At 42.6% G+C, this 16,659-nt stretch overlaps 1 protein-coding gene across 1 annotated transcript; it reads left to right on the forward strand.

Annotated features, from left to right (window-relative positions):
• Positions 1 to 643: 643 nt before the first annotated feature.
• On the forward strand, positions 644 to 16,276 carry HAPSTR1 (HUWE1 associated protein modifying stress responses). The gene is made up of 4 exons (XM_052680176.1): positions 644 to 1,102; positions 1,797 to 1,877; positions 5,753 to 6,028; positions 12,974 to 16,276. The coding sequence occupies exons 1-4, from the start codon at positions 883 to 885 to the stop codon at positions 13,216 to 13,218; spliced, it is 822 nt and encodes a 273-aa protein (XP_052536136.1). The 5' UTR covers positions 644 to 882; the 3' UTR covers positions 13,219 to 16,276.
• Positions 16,277 to 16,659: the final 383 nt, after the last annotated feature.

Consider the following 16,659-nt stretch of genomic DNA (forward strand, 5'->3'; position numbering starts at 1 on the left):
TATAAAATGGGGCGAAAAGAGTCAGAAGGGTGCGAGGCTCCACGCATCCCATCCGGCCCACACCACACAGCCAGGCCTGGAGGCACCGCGACGCGGCCGGCCGGCGGCCATGTTCCCGCCGGGCAGGGGCAGCCATCCAGCGGCGCAGATCTGCCCCTTCGCCGGGTCGGGACGCGGCCAGCTGACAATTACAGTCTTCGCCCCATCCCCCCCCTCGTATCAATAGCTGGGGAAACCCGAGGCGGGGCACCGCCTCACCCCGCCCCACCGTCGATACGGCAAGAGCAACAAAACCGCCCTGCCCCAACCGCGCAGTCGCATCTTCGCCTCAGGCCCTCCGCCGGCGCGCGGACCCCGCGCGAGGAGGCGAGGGGAGGCGAGGGGCGGTGGCGGGCGGGGCCGCCTCGGGGCCGTGCCTCACGCCAGGGGGAGTGGCGAGGCAGCGCCGAGGCGGCGGGGGAGGGCAGCGCGCCTGCGCCGCGCGGCTGGCAACGTCTGCGCACGAGTCGGTGACGACACGAGCCGTCTGCCGCTCGGCCTCGCCCCCCCTTGACGTAATGCCGGATTGACGTGCGTGAGAACCAGTGCCGCGCAGCGCCGCCGTTCAAACCGGCGGTGCCGGGGCAGGGGCGGCCAACGGCGCTGCGGGGCGGAGTTGAGCGGCTGCGCGTTCCCGGGCGGTTCCGCCGGGCTTTTATTGCGCTCGGGGCGGCGCCGTCGCTTAGTGTGTTTGGAACGGAGGGACGGGCCGCCTGAGCCCGGCGGCATGGGGGTGAGGTAGGGCCGGGCCGGCGAAGGAGGAGGAAGAAAAAGGCGGTAGTGCGGCCGTTCGGCGGAGCTGGGCCTGCGAGGAGGCGGAGAGGTCGCAGAGCCGGCCGGAGGATGGAGGACAAGAAGGAGGAAGGAGAGGCGGAGATCCAGGAGCACGGGCCCGAGCACTGGTTCAGCAAGTGGGAGCGGCAGTGTCTCGCCGAGGCCGAGCAGGAGGAGGCGCTGGCGCCGGAGCTGCAGGACGAGGCGGCGGCGCAGCCCGAGCACAAGCAGCAGAAGCTGTGGCACCTCTTCCAGAACTCGGCCACCGCCGTGGCCCAGCTGTACAAGGGTGAGCGGCTGGGGGGAGGGGGGGAAAAGGCGGGGGACGGCGGGGCCCGGCCCGGGGGCGGCGGCGGTGCGGGGCCGCTGGGCGGGGTGCGAGCGGGGCTGCGGCCCCACAAAGGGGATGTGGCGGCGGGACGGCCCGGGCAGGGCGAGGAGCGGGCTTCCGGCCTGGAGGCTCCGCGCCCGTCCATGGAGGTGGACGGGAAAACAAAATGGCGTGAGGGCGGCCGAGGAACGTCGCCCTTCGCGGCCGCCGGCGGAAGGCTCGGCCCGGGATGGCGGCGCGGGGAGCCGCCGGGAGAAGCCTGCGGAGCCGCCGCTGCGGGGGGCCGGGCGGGAGGGGGCAGGGCGGCGGGCCGAGCTCTGCGGAGGTGAGCCGCGGGCGGGGCGGGGAGCGGACGGACGGCCGTGCCGGCGGCGGCTGCCGCCCAGCCCGGGGAAGAAGCGCCCACAAAATGGCGAAGTGCGGGGCCGGCCCCATTGTGCGGCGGGGGCTGCGGGCGGGGGCACGGCTCGGCGCTTCCCCGCGCGGCCCCTGGAGTCGCCGCCGTGACCCGAGCCCCCCCGGCGGCCGGCCGCCCTTCCCGGTCCCGCTGCCGAGCCGCCTTCGGGAGGTGGAACAAAATGGCGAAACCTAACATGGCCGTTCGGAGTTAGCGACTCCAAAATAAACAGCGTGTGTCCTTCCCTCCCTGCAGACCGGGTGTGCCAGCAGCCGGGACTCTCCCTTTGGGTCCCTTTCCAGAACGCGGCCACTGCGGTCACCAACCTCTACAAAGGTAAGGGGCTGCTGCCCGTGGCTCTCCCCGCTGAGCCGGGCCCGCTCGGCCTCCTGCCTCGGCTTACTCATAAGCGGGGCCTGCTAATGTCTCTTATTCACCCTGATAAAATCTAACCCGAGACTGCTTCCTGAATCTTGAGAGTTTTCCCTGTGCCGTTTTAGCTGACAGCAGTTGAATCTTTTCTGTTGCCTCATGTCAGTGACTAACAACTTAAAGGCTGTTTTGTTCTGAGACCCTTGAAAGAGGATGTTCCTAGTGTGCCTCTCATGATTCAAGGGAAGAGTGCAAGAGCTTCTACAGGACTTCATTGTTCTCCATAGCTTTAATTTTGTTGTGTATTAAATGCTGGGATGTCAGTATAATGTGTGTGCGTTTTCACTGAAGAGTAGGTTGGCTTTATTGTTTGCAGAACTCTGCATATAGGTTTAAAAAAAAAAACAAAACAAAAAAAAAAAAAAACCAAACAACTTTGTTCTTGTGCCACTGAGGCGCTTTCAGTGAGCCTTGCAGAAGATTCCTGCTTTGTTAAGCACCTCATTGTCATTCACTCTTCATTAGGGTGATGGTAAAAGGGTGATCTTAGCCAAAGCTTGTGCTCCTTGTGCTTATGGCTGTTCTGTTGTGCTGTTTGACTCCATCTGTTAAGATCTGTTTCTGGACTCTGGTGTTCCTTGGATTGGTACAAGAGTTCCTTGCTTCAGAAGGATTGTTCAATACTTGTATGAGCAGAGAATGAATTCAGCAAAGTGTGAATTTGTTATTACTGCCTTCCATTACTAGGAAGAAACTCAAACTTTTGAGTTTCAAACTGCTGTTTTTCTTTAAGTTCTGGAAGTGCTTTTCTTGGTTTGTATAGCATGGCACATGGTATACCCTGGAAGTTTTTCATTTGTCTTGAATTTCCTGGTTTGTGGGATTTGCTAGAGCTTAGCATGTTTCTGCCTCATTGGGTTTCTGAGGGATGTGGAGGAAGCAATAAGGAAATGTAGATAAATAGCCCTCACTAGCAGTGATCATCTCTCCTGCAGGAAGTGTGTATGACTATTCTGTATGTGTTGTGAGTTGTGTAAAGGGGCAGCCCATCATGTAATGGGCTAATGCCCATCCTGAGCGTGCTGCTCAAACATGGACAGGCTCCATTGTCTCTTGAGCATGGTGCTGGAGGAGCAGCAGGTAGTAAATTGTCTAGAATTATTCGTTTGTTGCAAATGATGTCCTTTCCAATGTCCTTGCTACAGCCTTAATTTTTGCTTAAATTACTTGTGTTATAAGTAATCAAGTTAAATGAGACCTATTTTTCTGCAATAATGTGGTTAAGAGAAGAATATGTAGTTTCTCAGTGATCAGGGAAACTAGAATTAAAATAGCATGCTGTCTTCAGGAGATATCATGTAATACTTCACAAAGGAGTATCTGAAACTTCTCTTAAACAGAATTAAGTGCTTAGTTATTCAAAACTGCAGTCTTCCTTTCAGTCCTCACTTGATTCCCAGTTGAGTAAGTCCCCTTAAAAGGTAGGAGAATATGCTTAGGATCATCTAGACCATGGTGTACCTTGCAAGTAAAGAGTCCATTAATGTGAATTTGCCTCGAGTAATAAACAGAAAATTACTCTTTAAAAACCTTCTGTGGCTCCTTCACACACTCAGTAATAGTTATTTCAAAGGAATTCTGACAGAACATTGAAGTGCTAGGTACTGTGAACTAAATGTTACCTACTTTCTCTTGCCCAAGTGGGTTTCTGGTTTGATAACTTCAAGGCATCAAAGCCTTTAATGGGAGCAATGTAAGAAACAGTGTGTAGGGCAGATAGTGTGATTGCATGTATATTAGCATTTTCTTCAAAATAAATTGTGTTATTGTACCATGATCTGAAGAGCATCTGGATTGTGGATTTCTGTTTTCACTTAAGTGAACGTCTGCTTTGTAAGGGTTTTAGTTATTTTGAGGGCTTTGTGAGCCCACAGTTTAACTTACTGAAAAATGTAACTTTCTGGTAATATTAGTATTTGTAATTGTGAAATGTAGGCAGCTTGACTGCTTGTGTATCTTCTCAGTCTGACTTTGTGGACAAAGCAGTTGTAGGTTTTAATGCCTGGTCTTTCCTAGGGTAATGGTGCTTGAAATTTGCCTAGGGTATGTTGACAGTCAGTGGCTGCCTTCATAACTGACCTTAGTTAGCCCTTTGTCAAGTGTTCTTGTATACAAGGAGAGCAGGCTTGTTGATGTAGAGCTGGGCTCTTCATCTCTCAGGGTTTTCTCAAGGTATTTCAGGAAGGGATTAAAGGACTGTTGTCAGCTTCCAGTCTAGCTCTGAGGAGTTTGGGTAGCTCTTGCCCTACTGCACTGGAGTCAGAGATGGTATGGAGTTAAAGTGCCTGGAGGAATAATCTGTCAAGTTGCCATTGCTTCGACAGGAATTAGCTTTTGTAGACCTTTCAGTCCTTTGGTTACAAAGCAGCATAAGAAAGTACTGTAAAAAAGAGTGCATGAAGGTAATGTTAGCATACTAAACGTACTTTGTGTGGTTGTGTGATCCAGTATTTCCTTCCTTGGTAAGTTGTGCTATATTTGAAATGCTGTTATGTGGTAGTTTTTTAGCACTCCTTTATGGGCCATCCAGTGGTGCCTTACAGTAATGTCCAAGATTGGCACTTAAGTGGTTATTCTTGTTCTTGTGTGTGAGAAATAGATTAGATGTGTATGTCTCTGTTTATCTGTAAGCCAATATCTTGGACAGCTGTTCATAAATCTCAACATTATTTTGAGGAAATGGCTTTTATGTTGGACTTCATTAGTAAAAGAAGAATTCAAAAGCAGCTTCTTCTGTCTTTAAGTTTAAAAACAAATCTGGAAGTCAAGTGAATTGAGTTGGAGTGGGTGCTGTTTTAACTTTGAATGGAGTGAGAGCTAACATGGCAGTGGTTTTCATGGCAAACAAGGTATCATACCTGAGTAAAGAAAATGATTTGTCCCATCTGTTCTCTGAAATTTGCTGATAGTACTTCTTCACCTGGTAGCCAAGGACTTGCTGAAGTTTGAGGACAATGTAATACAAGTAAATAAATAGTGCTTGTTAGAAGTGGAGTTAACTGTTGTGCACAGATGACTGATAGCATCAGTGAAGAATAAAACTGTGTTTTGTAGCAGGGATAATAGTAAGTAATACCTATTCAAAGCGTTTGTATATCAAACTTGTAATGGATTCCTAAATGAGGAAGGAAAATCTTAGGTAATATATTTACAAAAGAAGCCTAACTGAAGGATGTCGGAAATGCTGTTCTAGCTAGGTTCAAAACTATGGCCTCCTGTCAATTTCCTCTATGTGAAATCTGGAGTAAGCTTGTACTCTAAAGAAATGGGAATCTTCTGAAAATTGTGCATCTGCTAGCAGTGAGAAAATGAGTTAATTCTTTTATGTGGAATTTCCTAACTCTGCTGATGTACTTTAGGAGTGCATGGAAAGTTGAAGTGTGCTGCTGTTCATTAAGCAAATGCATGTCTGCTGATTTAAGTACCTGTCTCAGACTGACCAGCTCAAAGGATGCTTCTGATGTTAATTAATACAGTATGGTCTCAGTGTTCTAGTGGTAACCTCAGGTATAGCAAATAAATGCTGTTGCTGAGGAATTTAAGTTCTGACTTGTAAAGATGTAGGGGGAGGAAAAGGAACTAATCAACTCCTTTTAATTAATACTTAGTTGTAATGACTCATTTTCACTGCTACAAACTAGGTGCTGTATTACAGTAACCTGTAGAAGACACGCTTATTTCTTTTGGCTGAAAGAAAATCATATCAGTGTGTACCATACTATCTGTTGTTTTGTTCCATCTGTAATATTTGCTAAGAATACTTTTCTGTCTTCTTGCAGAAAGTGTGGATGCCCATCAGCGAAGCTTTGATGTAGGAATTCAGATTGGCTATCAACGTCGGAACAAGGATGTGTTAGCTTGGGTTAAAAAACGCAGAAGAACTATTCGTAGAGAAGACTTGATCAGCTTCTTATGTGGAAAAGTTCCTCCTCCAAGAAATTCTAGAGCTCCTCCAAGACTGACTGTAGTATCCCCTAACCGAGCTACTTCAACAGAAACTAGCTCATCTGTAGAGACTGATTTGCAACCCTTCCGTGAAGCCATAGCTCTGCATGGTAACAGTAATTTTTCAATACTACTTGGCTAAAACTGGGTGGGGGTTCATGAAGCATGTCTTCCTCTTATGCTTTGGATTTTGGTCACTGATATCTTTGTCATGTACTCAGTGTTCCAGTTGAAGGTGTCTTCCTAATTCTCTAAGAGCTTTCTGTATGTGTAAGATTTGCTAGATACTAAAAAGTTGTGTGGTCAAATATGAGTGAGGTGCTTTGTGGAAAGAGTTCACGGCTGCAGAATGTAATGCATCTGAAACTCAAAGTTAAATATCAACTTAGAGTATTTCTGAAGCATGAAGAGATGATATTTGTATCAATGCTAAAATAAATACAATTGTTGGGAAGTGATAATACTACACTTGCACCTAGTTAAGTGTTAACTAGTAGTAAGTAACTAACAGATTTATGTGGGGTAGAGGAAGGAATTGACAGTTTGAAACTATATGTCTTAGTGCCCTTGTTTTTTGGTGCAAGGATAATAGTGTGGTATTCTGCTCCAGCAAGTGCATGGAGAGGGATATTGTAGGTTCCCTTCACTGCAGGAGTCCTGTTCAGCTCTGATTCCTAGTTCACTTCTTAAAAATGTACCCCAAGTTGATTCATAGTGGATTTCCTTGCTGTTGTCAGTAGTGCTGGTGTAGCTTTTTAAGAGTTACAAATTCTCAGCAGCTAATTCTGCTTTGAACTTTCATTCAACAAGTGAAAAAGAAAATGGTCATGAGGTGAAAAGCAGCTCACCTTTGGATTTTATTATGCCTTGTAAAATTTCTAAAGGGTAGCAGATACTTTGAGCTAATAATGAGCTGTTTGTGGAGACTTAAAGATAAAACTGTCTGGAAATATCTGTGAAAAATAAGTGAAAACATTACCATATTACTTTTGGTAGGGAATAGGATTTAAGTAGTTAAGTGCATTCCTTAAAATGCAGTCTTTGCCTCTGCTCTGCTGTGGCAGTTTTTAAAGATGAATAAGCCCTGCACTGTTACCAGAATTAGGCTGTCACTTAGACATGTTACTGGCTGTTGCCATTTCAATGAACCATACTTACACCTGATCATGTTTTTTGGCAGTTTTCCTTCTCATACTGGAAGCTGGCTAGAGAACTCTGTACCAGTATTGTTTATTCAGTAGGTTAAGCTGATTTCATGAGGAGGACAGCTGCAGAAGCTGACTCTCATGTAATACAAAATGATAAGCGGACTTAAAAAAAAAAAAAAAAAAACAACACCTTCCTTTCTGAAACTACATTTAAACCCTGTGCAGATTACCTTAAATAAAGGCTTAGAAGTCCCTTAAACACAGAGCACTTTCAAGCAGTTAATTGGTGGGTATTCACTGAAGTTATTATAATTGTTTTTTAACCTCTTCTTAGTACAGAGGTTGTTCATGGAAGAGCAAAGGGGAACTTCTGGGTACGTTTGGAATATGACAGGAATGAGGCTCATGAGCAGAGGAGGAAGTTTGCTCTGATAGTACTGCAGGAAGGACTAGAAATGGGCTCTTCCCCTTAATCAGCTGGTGGGCAGGATTACATGTCAGTCACCTTCTGGATTAGTGTCTTCTGATATCAGTTTCAGTCTGATATGACACATGCTTTTTGTATTCCTCCTTCAGTCACTAGACTTGTGTAGGGCCCCCTGAGTGTTTCTAGGCTAGTGTCTACAATTTGTTGCCTTCCATCTCCTTCTTGCCCTTTTCTAACACTGAGGAAGTAGTGATAAAACTATCATTTCATCTTTGTTCCTGTTTATTGTTGGTCATCTTAGAACTGCTTCAACTTTTTTTAAACTGCAAGTAACTTTTGTTTGTAAATTAATGTAGGGCCGTGTGTCTGCATCTTTGGCAGGCTGCTGAAGTGGTGCTACTTCTGGATGTGAGGGAACGTGGTAGTGAGAGCAGCTTCAGCAAGTGTTCAGCACTAAGGCTTTAAGTGAAATTTCTGACCAGTGTGTAAAAGCAGGGTTTTGTGCCAGAAGGCTTTCTGTGGAGTAGAGTATTCCTCTGTCAGTGACATGGATGGGCGGAATCAGAGTTGAGGGCAATACGGAAACTCGCTGCTTAATGTGGTGTCTTTAGTAAAACAGATATGAGTTAAAGTACAGAATAAAGCTCTGAAGCTCCTTTACTGGCATATTGCTGCTGCTCAGAAGGGGATGGCAGTATGACTGAAGACCTAGATCCTTCAATTTGCTGATTGGACTACTATACCAAAGTCTCACTATTTATATTTAAATCTGAGAACTTAGAGAAGAAGCTATATAGTGATGTAGTTAGTTAATACTTCCTGGAAAGCTGTGCACAGCTCTGTGTATTCCTTAAAATAAAACTCTAGAGTATCTGTAATTGAATCTTGAAAACCATATGCTGCATCTGCAAATCTCCCTAAAACTGCAATTTTAAACTTATTGCCTTTTGATCCTTGTCTGGTGTGTATTAGAACTCAGCAAGGTGATTAAATGGCTTTCTTGATGAAGGCTGGGCATTTTGAACCCCAAACTTAGTTTTGTGGCATTATTCACGTCAGGGGTGAACTTGTTCTTTACTCTTCTGTTTTAAAAAGCAGAATGATCAAGAAAAGCTGTACTAACTTGGAAGAGTTCCTTTTTTATGGTGATCTTACTTTTCTGTTATGGCACTTCTGCTGTGTGCATCTGTTACTGAACTCCTTCAGTGTAACTTCTGGGGACCGAGGAAGGAATCTCAGAGAGTAAACTGGCAAGTGAAAATGTTTGCCCTTGATGGCAGCTTTGCATTATTGGTGTGCTGGAGGGCACCATTTGAAATATAATCTCACTTGAAACTAGCTGTTAAAGGCTGTACTCAGCACTTCTTACAATTTGGGAAGTAGTTAAGGTGAAGTACGCTGTCTTACCCTGAAGCTCAAGTGGATTTTTCTTAAAGTGGTGATACTGCATATTCCTGGAAGTAATGAAGATAAAGTGCTGCTATTGTTCAACTCCTCAAACCTGAGTTTGTGACTTTCATCTAACCCTAAAAAAAAAAAAGCAGTTAGCATAGGCTTAGGTGCATCTTCATGTGCTTCCTCAGTGTGTATCTGTGAGAGGAGTTTTCAAATAAAGATTAAATTGAACTGATAGCCATAATTTCTGGAAGTTGACATGTACCAGAGCACTTTCTGCCTTACTAATAGGTAGAATGCTGTCTGCCTACAAGACTCTTAAGGGGTGCTGGTTGTTCTACAGTCTGGAATGATGCTTTGGTCTTCCAGCATGGAGTTGATGCTCTGTCAGATGTATGCTCAGTGTGGGATCTGTACTCTTTTCCGGAAGCATGGGAGAAAATGTCATGTATTTGAGGTGAGCAGCAGCTCAGCAAGGCAGTAGTGAAAAGCATTGTACTTCAGTGTTCTTAAAGTGATGCACTGGTAGGCAAGAGCTCAGTGTAGAAACAGTGGAGTTTTTGCTCAGTAGAGTAAGTGTTGACATGGCATTGATTCAGTCCCTTTGGGCTAAACTCTGACTGCCAGATGGAAATATGTGGCTTGACTCAAGGATTCTAAATGTCCATCAGGTTTTGTCTTGTCTTGCCATCTGTTTTGTATTACAAATCAATATTAAAAAATGGAGAAGGAAGCAACTGATAGATAGAGACCATGGGAGAATAGAGTTTAGATGAATCGGGTAGGGTTAAATTTGACATAAAGGTTGTGTTGGTGTGTTGCTGGAACTTGTTGTGTAGCAGTAATTTGAACAGTGATGGAGTGATGAGGATTTTTGTGAAGATAACTAATTCTTACTTTGGTCACACTTCAAGTGTGAATATTCCTTCTAATCCTTGCTGATTGAAATGTCTGGAAACAGTAGTTCATACCATGACTATGCTGAATAGTGGCTATCCAGTATTTGATAGTTTGATAGTGACCTGAATAACTCATTGGGATCATGGCTGCAGTGCAGGTGAAACAGTTTGTGGTTTATAAAGCTTCAGTTAGGTTAGTGTAAGTAAATGTGTGCTAGAGTTGGCAGTTTTATTTAACCTAAACATTTCATTCTCCATGAAACATTCACGTTTAGCCAAGCATTCTAATGATTAGATAACCTTGGAGAGTAAGTACTTAATTGTAAGCTACCTTCCTAATATCCTCTCTATACTGTAACTTTTACTAATAGCACTATAGTAAGTGCTCTAAAACACCCTTCAGATAGCAGTAATTTCACAAAAATCAATGTATTTCATAAGAGCTTTGACTGAAAAAATAGTGGTAGTGAGAAAGTAATGAATACTATAAAACACTTCAGACAGTGCCCTCCAATTTAAGGCATGGCGAAGAGGAGAGCAATGTGTCCTTTCTTAAGGGCTTTTAGACAAAGATCTGCGAAGAGCAGTGGGAGATTTCAGCTGTGATCATGGGGTAATGAAATAGGTGAAAACACTTCAGTAGCCATTGAATCTGTCCTATTCTGTAGACAAAGCTGTGCCTGTGATTAGGTCCTGTTAATCACAGTACAGAAATGAAGTTGTTAAATGATGTTGCTAATCATGTCATCTTATTGTTAGTATCTATTACTGTTCACCTAACTGCTTAACTTAAATGCTCTCAGAATACACGAAAAACTTGAAATAATTCTCAGTGAATGGGTTTTCTGAGATTTCCCTCTTGCGTGACAACAGCTTTCCTAGAAGAAGTGAACTGTGGATCATTCATCCTGAAAGATGCTGTTTTCTGGCAACACAAAACAGATCTTTTTGATTACATTGCTGATTGTCTTCAGTAACATTGCTTGTGTCAAATGGCAATTCAGTGTTTCAGTATGTCTTGTTTTTTTTTTCTTCCTCATTCTTCTATATTAGTTTGCCTAGTCTTCAATGGATGTAAATGTTTCATTTGACATTAGATTGCTGTGTAGTGCTATGTAATATGGCAACTGCTAGTAACCAATAAAGAACTGCCACTCCACGGTGAGGCTGTTTGCATACTTAATGATGACCTACAGATACTTAACTGATCTAGTATGAGATGGAAATTTAAACTGCAGCTAGAAGTACTCGTTGTGTTGCAATGTCATTGTATTCTGATTTTTGTAGCCACTGTTTCAAAGCTAACCCACTGCCTTTGACACCAGGCTTGACTAAAGTTTATAATCTTCAGAGTAGTCTCCAAGAGAGAGGCTGGTTCTGAGTTTAAATTTGTAGTGATTTGGTATTACCTGAATACTGAGAAGAGAATATCTGCCTGAGGCATTGCTTGCCATCCTCTGTTAGGATGCTGCAGTGTAGTAGATACACTTGTTAATTCTGACTTGTGAATCTCTGGCTTCAAACAATGTATGGTATTTGAAAGTCTCTTCTTCAGAATGTAGTTCTTGAGTGATGGCTAAAACATGGTTTCTCACCTGAGAGATCAGTTTTGGCTTTAGAATAGTTTTTCTAAAAAAAAAAAAAAAAAAAAAAAATACACTGATCACTTGATTCTGAGTTCTACAGAACAGCCAATGACTGAAAGTTATGTGAACTGTCAATTGTGGAAGTAACAGTACTGAACCTGTGTGTTCAGAGCAATTATGTTTGGAATTAGTGCTATGGAGAACCATGGGCAAAGTGTCAGTTTGGGTTTGGAAGCGTCAGAAACATTTACCTTCTGTACTGTCATTTTTGTTTTTGCAGTTGAATTGTACAGGATGAAATGTTCTTTCTAATGCTGTGTCAGTTGAAATTAAACTTCCTGCAATCTTTGAATTGTGCAGTGGTTTCTTACCTGCCTAACTTCTAAACATCTGGCTTTTTTTTTTTTTTCGCTTGGGTGCTTTACTTTATTTTGTAGATATGAGTCTCATTTTTTAATGACTTCAAATTTAAGCTCAACTTGAATTCTGGGAGTACCAGAACAAAGCTTTTTGGCTGTGGCCTATTTTTTCATTAAAGGGGCTTTTTTTTTTTTTCTTCAAATACTTTCCGTCATTTTGGATGAAAAGAATTTTTATGTTGTTAAAATCCTGCAGGATTCTGGTCAGGCTTTAAACCATGCTTCTAAGTCATTGGGACATTCACTGGGGCTGTGAGCAGAAGCTCTAAGGAAGCGCAAGCTATTAGTTTTTACTGGACATAGTGCAAAATATTCCATGTAAAGTAGATCTTGTATTACAAGATCAAAGCTTTCAGTGTTATTTCTGCAGTGATGTAGAGTGAATCTGGCTAACCTGTTCTGTCACGACTTGCGTATCAACCTGCCATCACTGCAGATGGCTTTAGAATCTGTTAATTAGTATGAAGTTTTCACTTCTGTTCAGGTTATTAATGAAGTGCTAGGAAGCACAGTGATAGCAGGGAGCCTGTGACGCTGTTTTGGATCAGATCTGCCGGTAGTGAATTTTGGTCAATTGACATGTGGTCTTGCTTTTCTGCTTTAAGTGCTCTGAATACTAATGTGTTGGCTAATAGTGGCAGCCCTCAATTGTTTTTACTTAAATAATTAAATCGGTTGCTTTACAAACCTGTCCGTGATGTGCTGTCATGCTGTAGTTCCCTTCAGAATATAAGGGGAACTTTTGAAACAAGACTAAGTCAACTTTGCAATTAACTGCATTAGTAGGGAAAGTTTCCTTCTGTGTTGGAAATGGCTTAGGTTGAAGCTGCCACATGGGATAGACTACCCTTCCTGTGAGTGTTTTCACACTATGACTAGCCTGTCATCTGCTTGTGGAGCAAGCATTTGCTGTAGTGTGCCTCTACAACCTGGTGTATGAACTCACTCCAAATTTTCTATGGGGCTCCTCCAACTTCTGTATTCTCTTATAGTAAAAGCTAAGAAGGCATGGCAGAGAGGTGGGAGGGTGTGTCCTGGCCTTCGAGTGAGTGTGCGTGGCACAAATAATAGGATGAGGTGCCTGTAACGTGTCACTACGTCAGATAAATGTCGTCCCTGTACGCACAGGAAGTTGCTTTCTTTGCTGCATGTCCTAAACGTTCTTTCTTTTCTTCCCTTAGGTCTTAGTGGTGCAATGGCTAGTATAAGTGTTCGCTCGAGTACCCCAGGCTCTCCTACTCACGTGAGCAGTGGTTCCAATGCTAGTCGAAGGAGAAACGGACTTCATGATGTTGATTTGAACACTTTCATATCAGAAGAAATGGCACTCCACTTGGACAATGGTGGAACTAGAAAGCGTACCTCAGCCCAGTGTGGCGATGTCATTACAGACTCACCAACTCATAAACGCAACAGAATGATCTAAACTGCATAAATTTCAAACCCACCATGCTGCTTGAAAGCCACTTGATCCTCAGAGTACTATTGAAAAGGAAACGTGAGGCCATCTTCCCATATTCACTGTTTAAGACAAATTCAATAATTGCCATAAAAAATTTTAGGTATTACGTTAGACGCCTCTTGTATCTGCGGCTTTCTTAAACTATATTCTTAGCAGAGGACATCAGATATTGTGTAGTAGCTAGCAAGATCATCATAGGCGAACATGTATCTGTTCCAAGGCTAAAAGTGACCTTACTTGTATTCTTAAAGGGAAAGGAAATTTCAGACGTTTATTTGGTTATAGAATGCTTCTTTTGTCCTTTATTTCCTGCTGTGTTGAGTATTTGCTTAAACAGTATTGCCAGTTTGACTGAAATTGTCTACTACATGACTTGGCATCTTTGTCAAAACTGCAGGCTTCCATTTTTGCAGCACTGTACCATGCACCTAGTTTCTCTATAGTAACGGTGTGCAAGTTATAAATATTGGACTGTACCCTTTTTAGTTTTAAAAGCAGTTGATAATTCTGGTGATTGTGTGATAATGTAAAGAGGTGCTATGATGGTCATGCAATTAATACTTAATATTGAATCAATACAAGGATCTTTATTGGGTTCACTTTGTGTGTTTAGTGCTCTGAAGTAGCAATATAAAACTTCCCCAGTTAACTTCATAGACTTTTGAATCTTCAGTTTGAGGAAATATATGTACTTAATGGTATTATCCTTGTGGTAACAATACACAGTGCAGACTGCACCAGTGCTGACCTAAATTTAGAGGAAGATGTCCTGTAATTGGAAAGTAGGCTTTTCTGTTCAGTATTAGTGAAGGGTAGGCTTTGTGTACACCCATATCCCATTTTACATTTCTTGTGGAGTAATTGCCCATTGCTGGGGAGGGGTGGGAGGAGAGGGGAGTGAGGGGGAGTAGTTGAAGGAAGGGTGTTGTCTAACAAGTAAGACTTCTGGTCACAGCTGGGAACTTGGACTAACTTAAGATTCTCTGTGATGCCACCTCCCTCATGGCGGGTGACAATGCAGGTTCTGTCAAGTGCTAAGAAAATAATTTAAAACTGGAAGTTGATTTTAAAAAGTTCTGGATAAACATGCTGTAAGGATGAATTAAAAAGGATAAATGGCTTTCTTTTTGTGTTGAGCTTACATTCATAGGATCAAACTCTGCCATAAAGTAAGTGTTATCAAAAACTGAAGTAGACATCAAGACTGATCGGCTGCAAATCAGTTTCTGAATGGGGATGGATGTATCAATCTCAAAGAACTTCTGTTTTTACATGTAGGTAGGAGTCTTTTTTTTTTTTTTTTTTTTTCTGGTGGAAACTGGCTTTTATGGCCTCTGAATCTCTGCCTAAAAATGAATAATACACGAGGAATAAAAAAACAAGGAGCTCCAGACCTTCGAGCTGGGAAAGGGTGTTTAGTGAGGTGGTATACGTGTTTAACTGGAAGTGTAGACTCATCTTTGATGAAATGCAGCTGTTCTAGATCCACAGTGCTAAATTCTGGTGTCCTACTTAACAGTTATGGCACCTTGAGCTCCATTCGTATACAGCTCTTTAAGACTTCTGCTTATGTGCTTGTAGAGTCAGATCTTTGTATTTCTTGTTACTTGAAGCAGACTTGACTGTAGTCTTGCTTCTTTTTGCCCTGATGTTCTTTCATTGGTGGTTGCTTGATGAGGCAAGACAGTAATTGATATTTAAAAACTTTCAGAATTCAAGTCTCTTAGGAGCAAAACTTTGCTTTGTGGTGCTTCCATCATATTTCTTTACGTTGAAGAGCTCTTAAGGATGTCAACATTTGCACAACACTGTAGCTAGAGGTTCTGTAGTTTATGGGGCAAGTGTAAGAACTGTGCAAAGCAAGATGGTAAGACCTGTTCTAAACTCCCTGCCTGTGTTACATAGCTTAACTTGCACATCACCTGAAGGACTTAGTATACCTTAGTTTCAGTTATTGCTATTAACTATGATTCATAAGACTTATTTTATGTAAAATATTAAAGCTGCATAAAGCTGGTATTCATTTGATTGCATTTTCGACTGAAACTTTTAAGTATCTAAGCATTAGTATTTATTTGGCTTTTGATAGAGGAGTTTCTCTGTCCTAAATGGAGAATCGCAAAATGAAAAGTCACAGGCTGGAGTCCTGACCAGAAAAGACACATGTGGAAACCATGATCTGTTTTGTTTATTCATTAACTGGTTTGTACAACTGATATGCTTATGCTCTGCAACTTTTAACACCTTATGTGTAGTAAGGGTAGCAACATACTGATATCAGAGTTCTGCATACAGGGTTTGAACTGTTAACAGTGCTTCTGGTCTAGCCCAAATACACAGAACCTATTCAGATTGTCTCCCCTTCCTTGCAGTTCTATTCTGTTAATGTTCTCAAGCATTACTTCAGTCTGCTACCACTCAAAACTACATTTATTTGGCTTTCTTTGATTTGTGCCATTTTTTCTTTGAGGAGAAAACAGTCTTAAACTATTTGCAGTGATATTTTTGCCTGTACCTTAAATACTTGGCAACGTGTTTTTCTGTTCAGCCCCAACAGTTTCTTTGTTAACCCTTGCTGGAATAATCCAAAATGCACATATTCACCTGGTAAATGGGAGAACAGATTGTCTCGGGAAAACAAGTTAAAGCTCAGTACCTTTTGCTTTGAAGATTATTTCTTGTATCAGTGTAGAAAAGTGTAATTCTGAAAAGCAGCATTCTGCTGTTATCCAAAGTAGCTCCTGGAGCCAGAAGTAAGTTGATGTTAAAGAAACACTGAACTGAGGACTGTTTAGTTTGATTTTTAAGGAAGTGCTTATTTTTGCTTTCTCTTATGAATCATAGAGTTGACTGGTCTTTTTTCCATGTACATCAAATCTAACATGAATGTGCGGCAAGTTACATACAGTACATCCTGCACTGAAGCTACTGAGCTTGGCTTGCTTATTAATGAAATACGTTTTAAATGTTAAATTTAAAGTTATATTACAATAAAGTAATGCAAAAATGATTTTGGCTGAAACTGAAGTCCTGCAGTTAAACTTATTCTCAAATGTGGTTTACCCAACTGGAGTAATAGAAACTCTAAGTCATAATAAACCTAATAAAAAAAAAAATAAAAAATGTTAAGGCTGCTTTGTAATTATTTTAAATAATACAGTCCATCAATGAGCCCCAAACAGAAGTGTGAGCTACAGGCTTATTTAATTCCGCAGAATGGAATTTGATGGCAGCTGCATTTAGGCTTTTGTCTCCTGCATCACAAGCTGCTGTGCTGCGGGCTGCTGAAAGCCTTAAGAATTGGGGTGTACTGCATGCATTTGTGTGAGATGTTTTATGGAATTCAACATCACTGAGATCTAGGAAAAGAATCTTAAAATATGCAGCATACCCTCTTTAGGAGTG

The sequence above is a fragment of the Tympanuchus pallidicinctus genome, unplaced genomic scaffold, assembly GCF_026119805.1.
Source record: "Tympanuchus pallidicinctus isolate F22 unplaced genomic scaffold, pur_lepc_1.0 scaffold18, whole genome shotgun sequence".
NCBI classification, from domain to species: domain Eukaryota; kingdom Metazoa; phylum Chordata; class Aves; order Galliformes; family Phasianidae; genus Tympanuchus; species Tympanuchus pallidicinctus.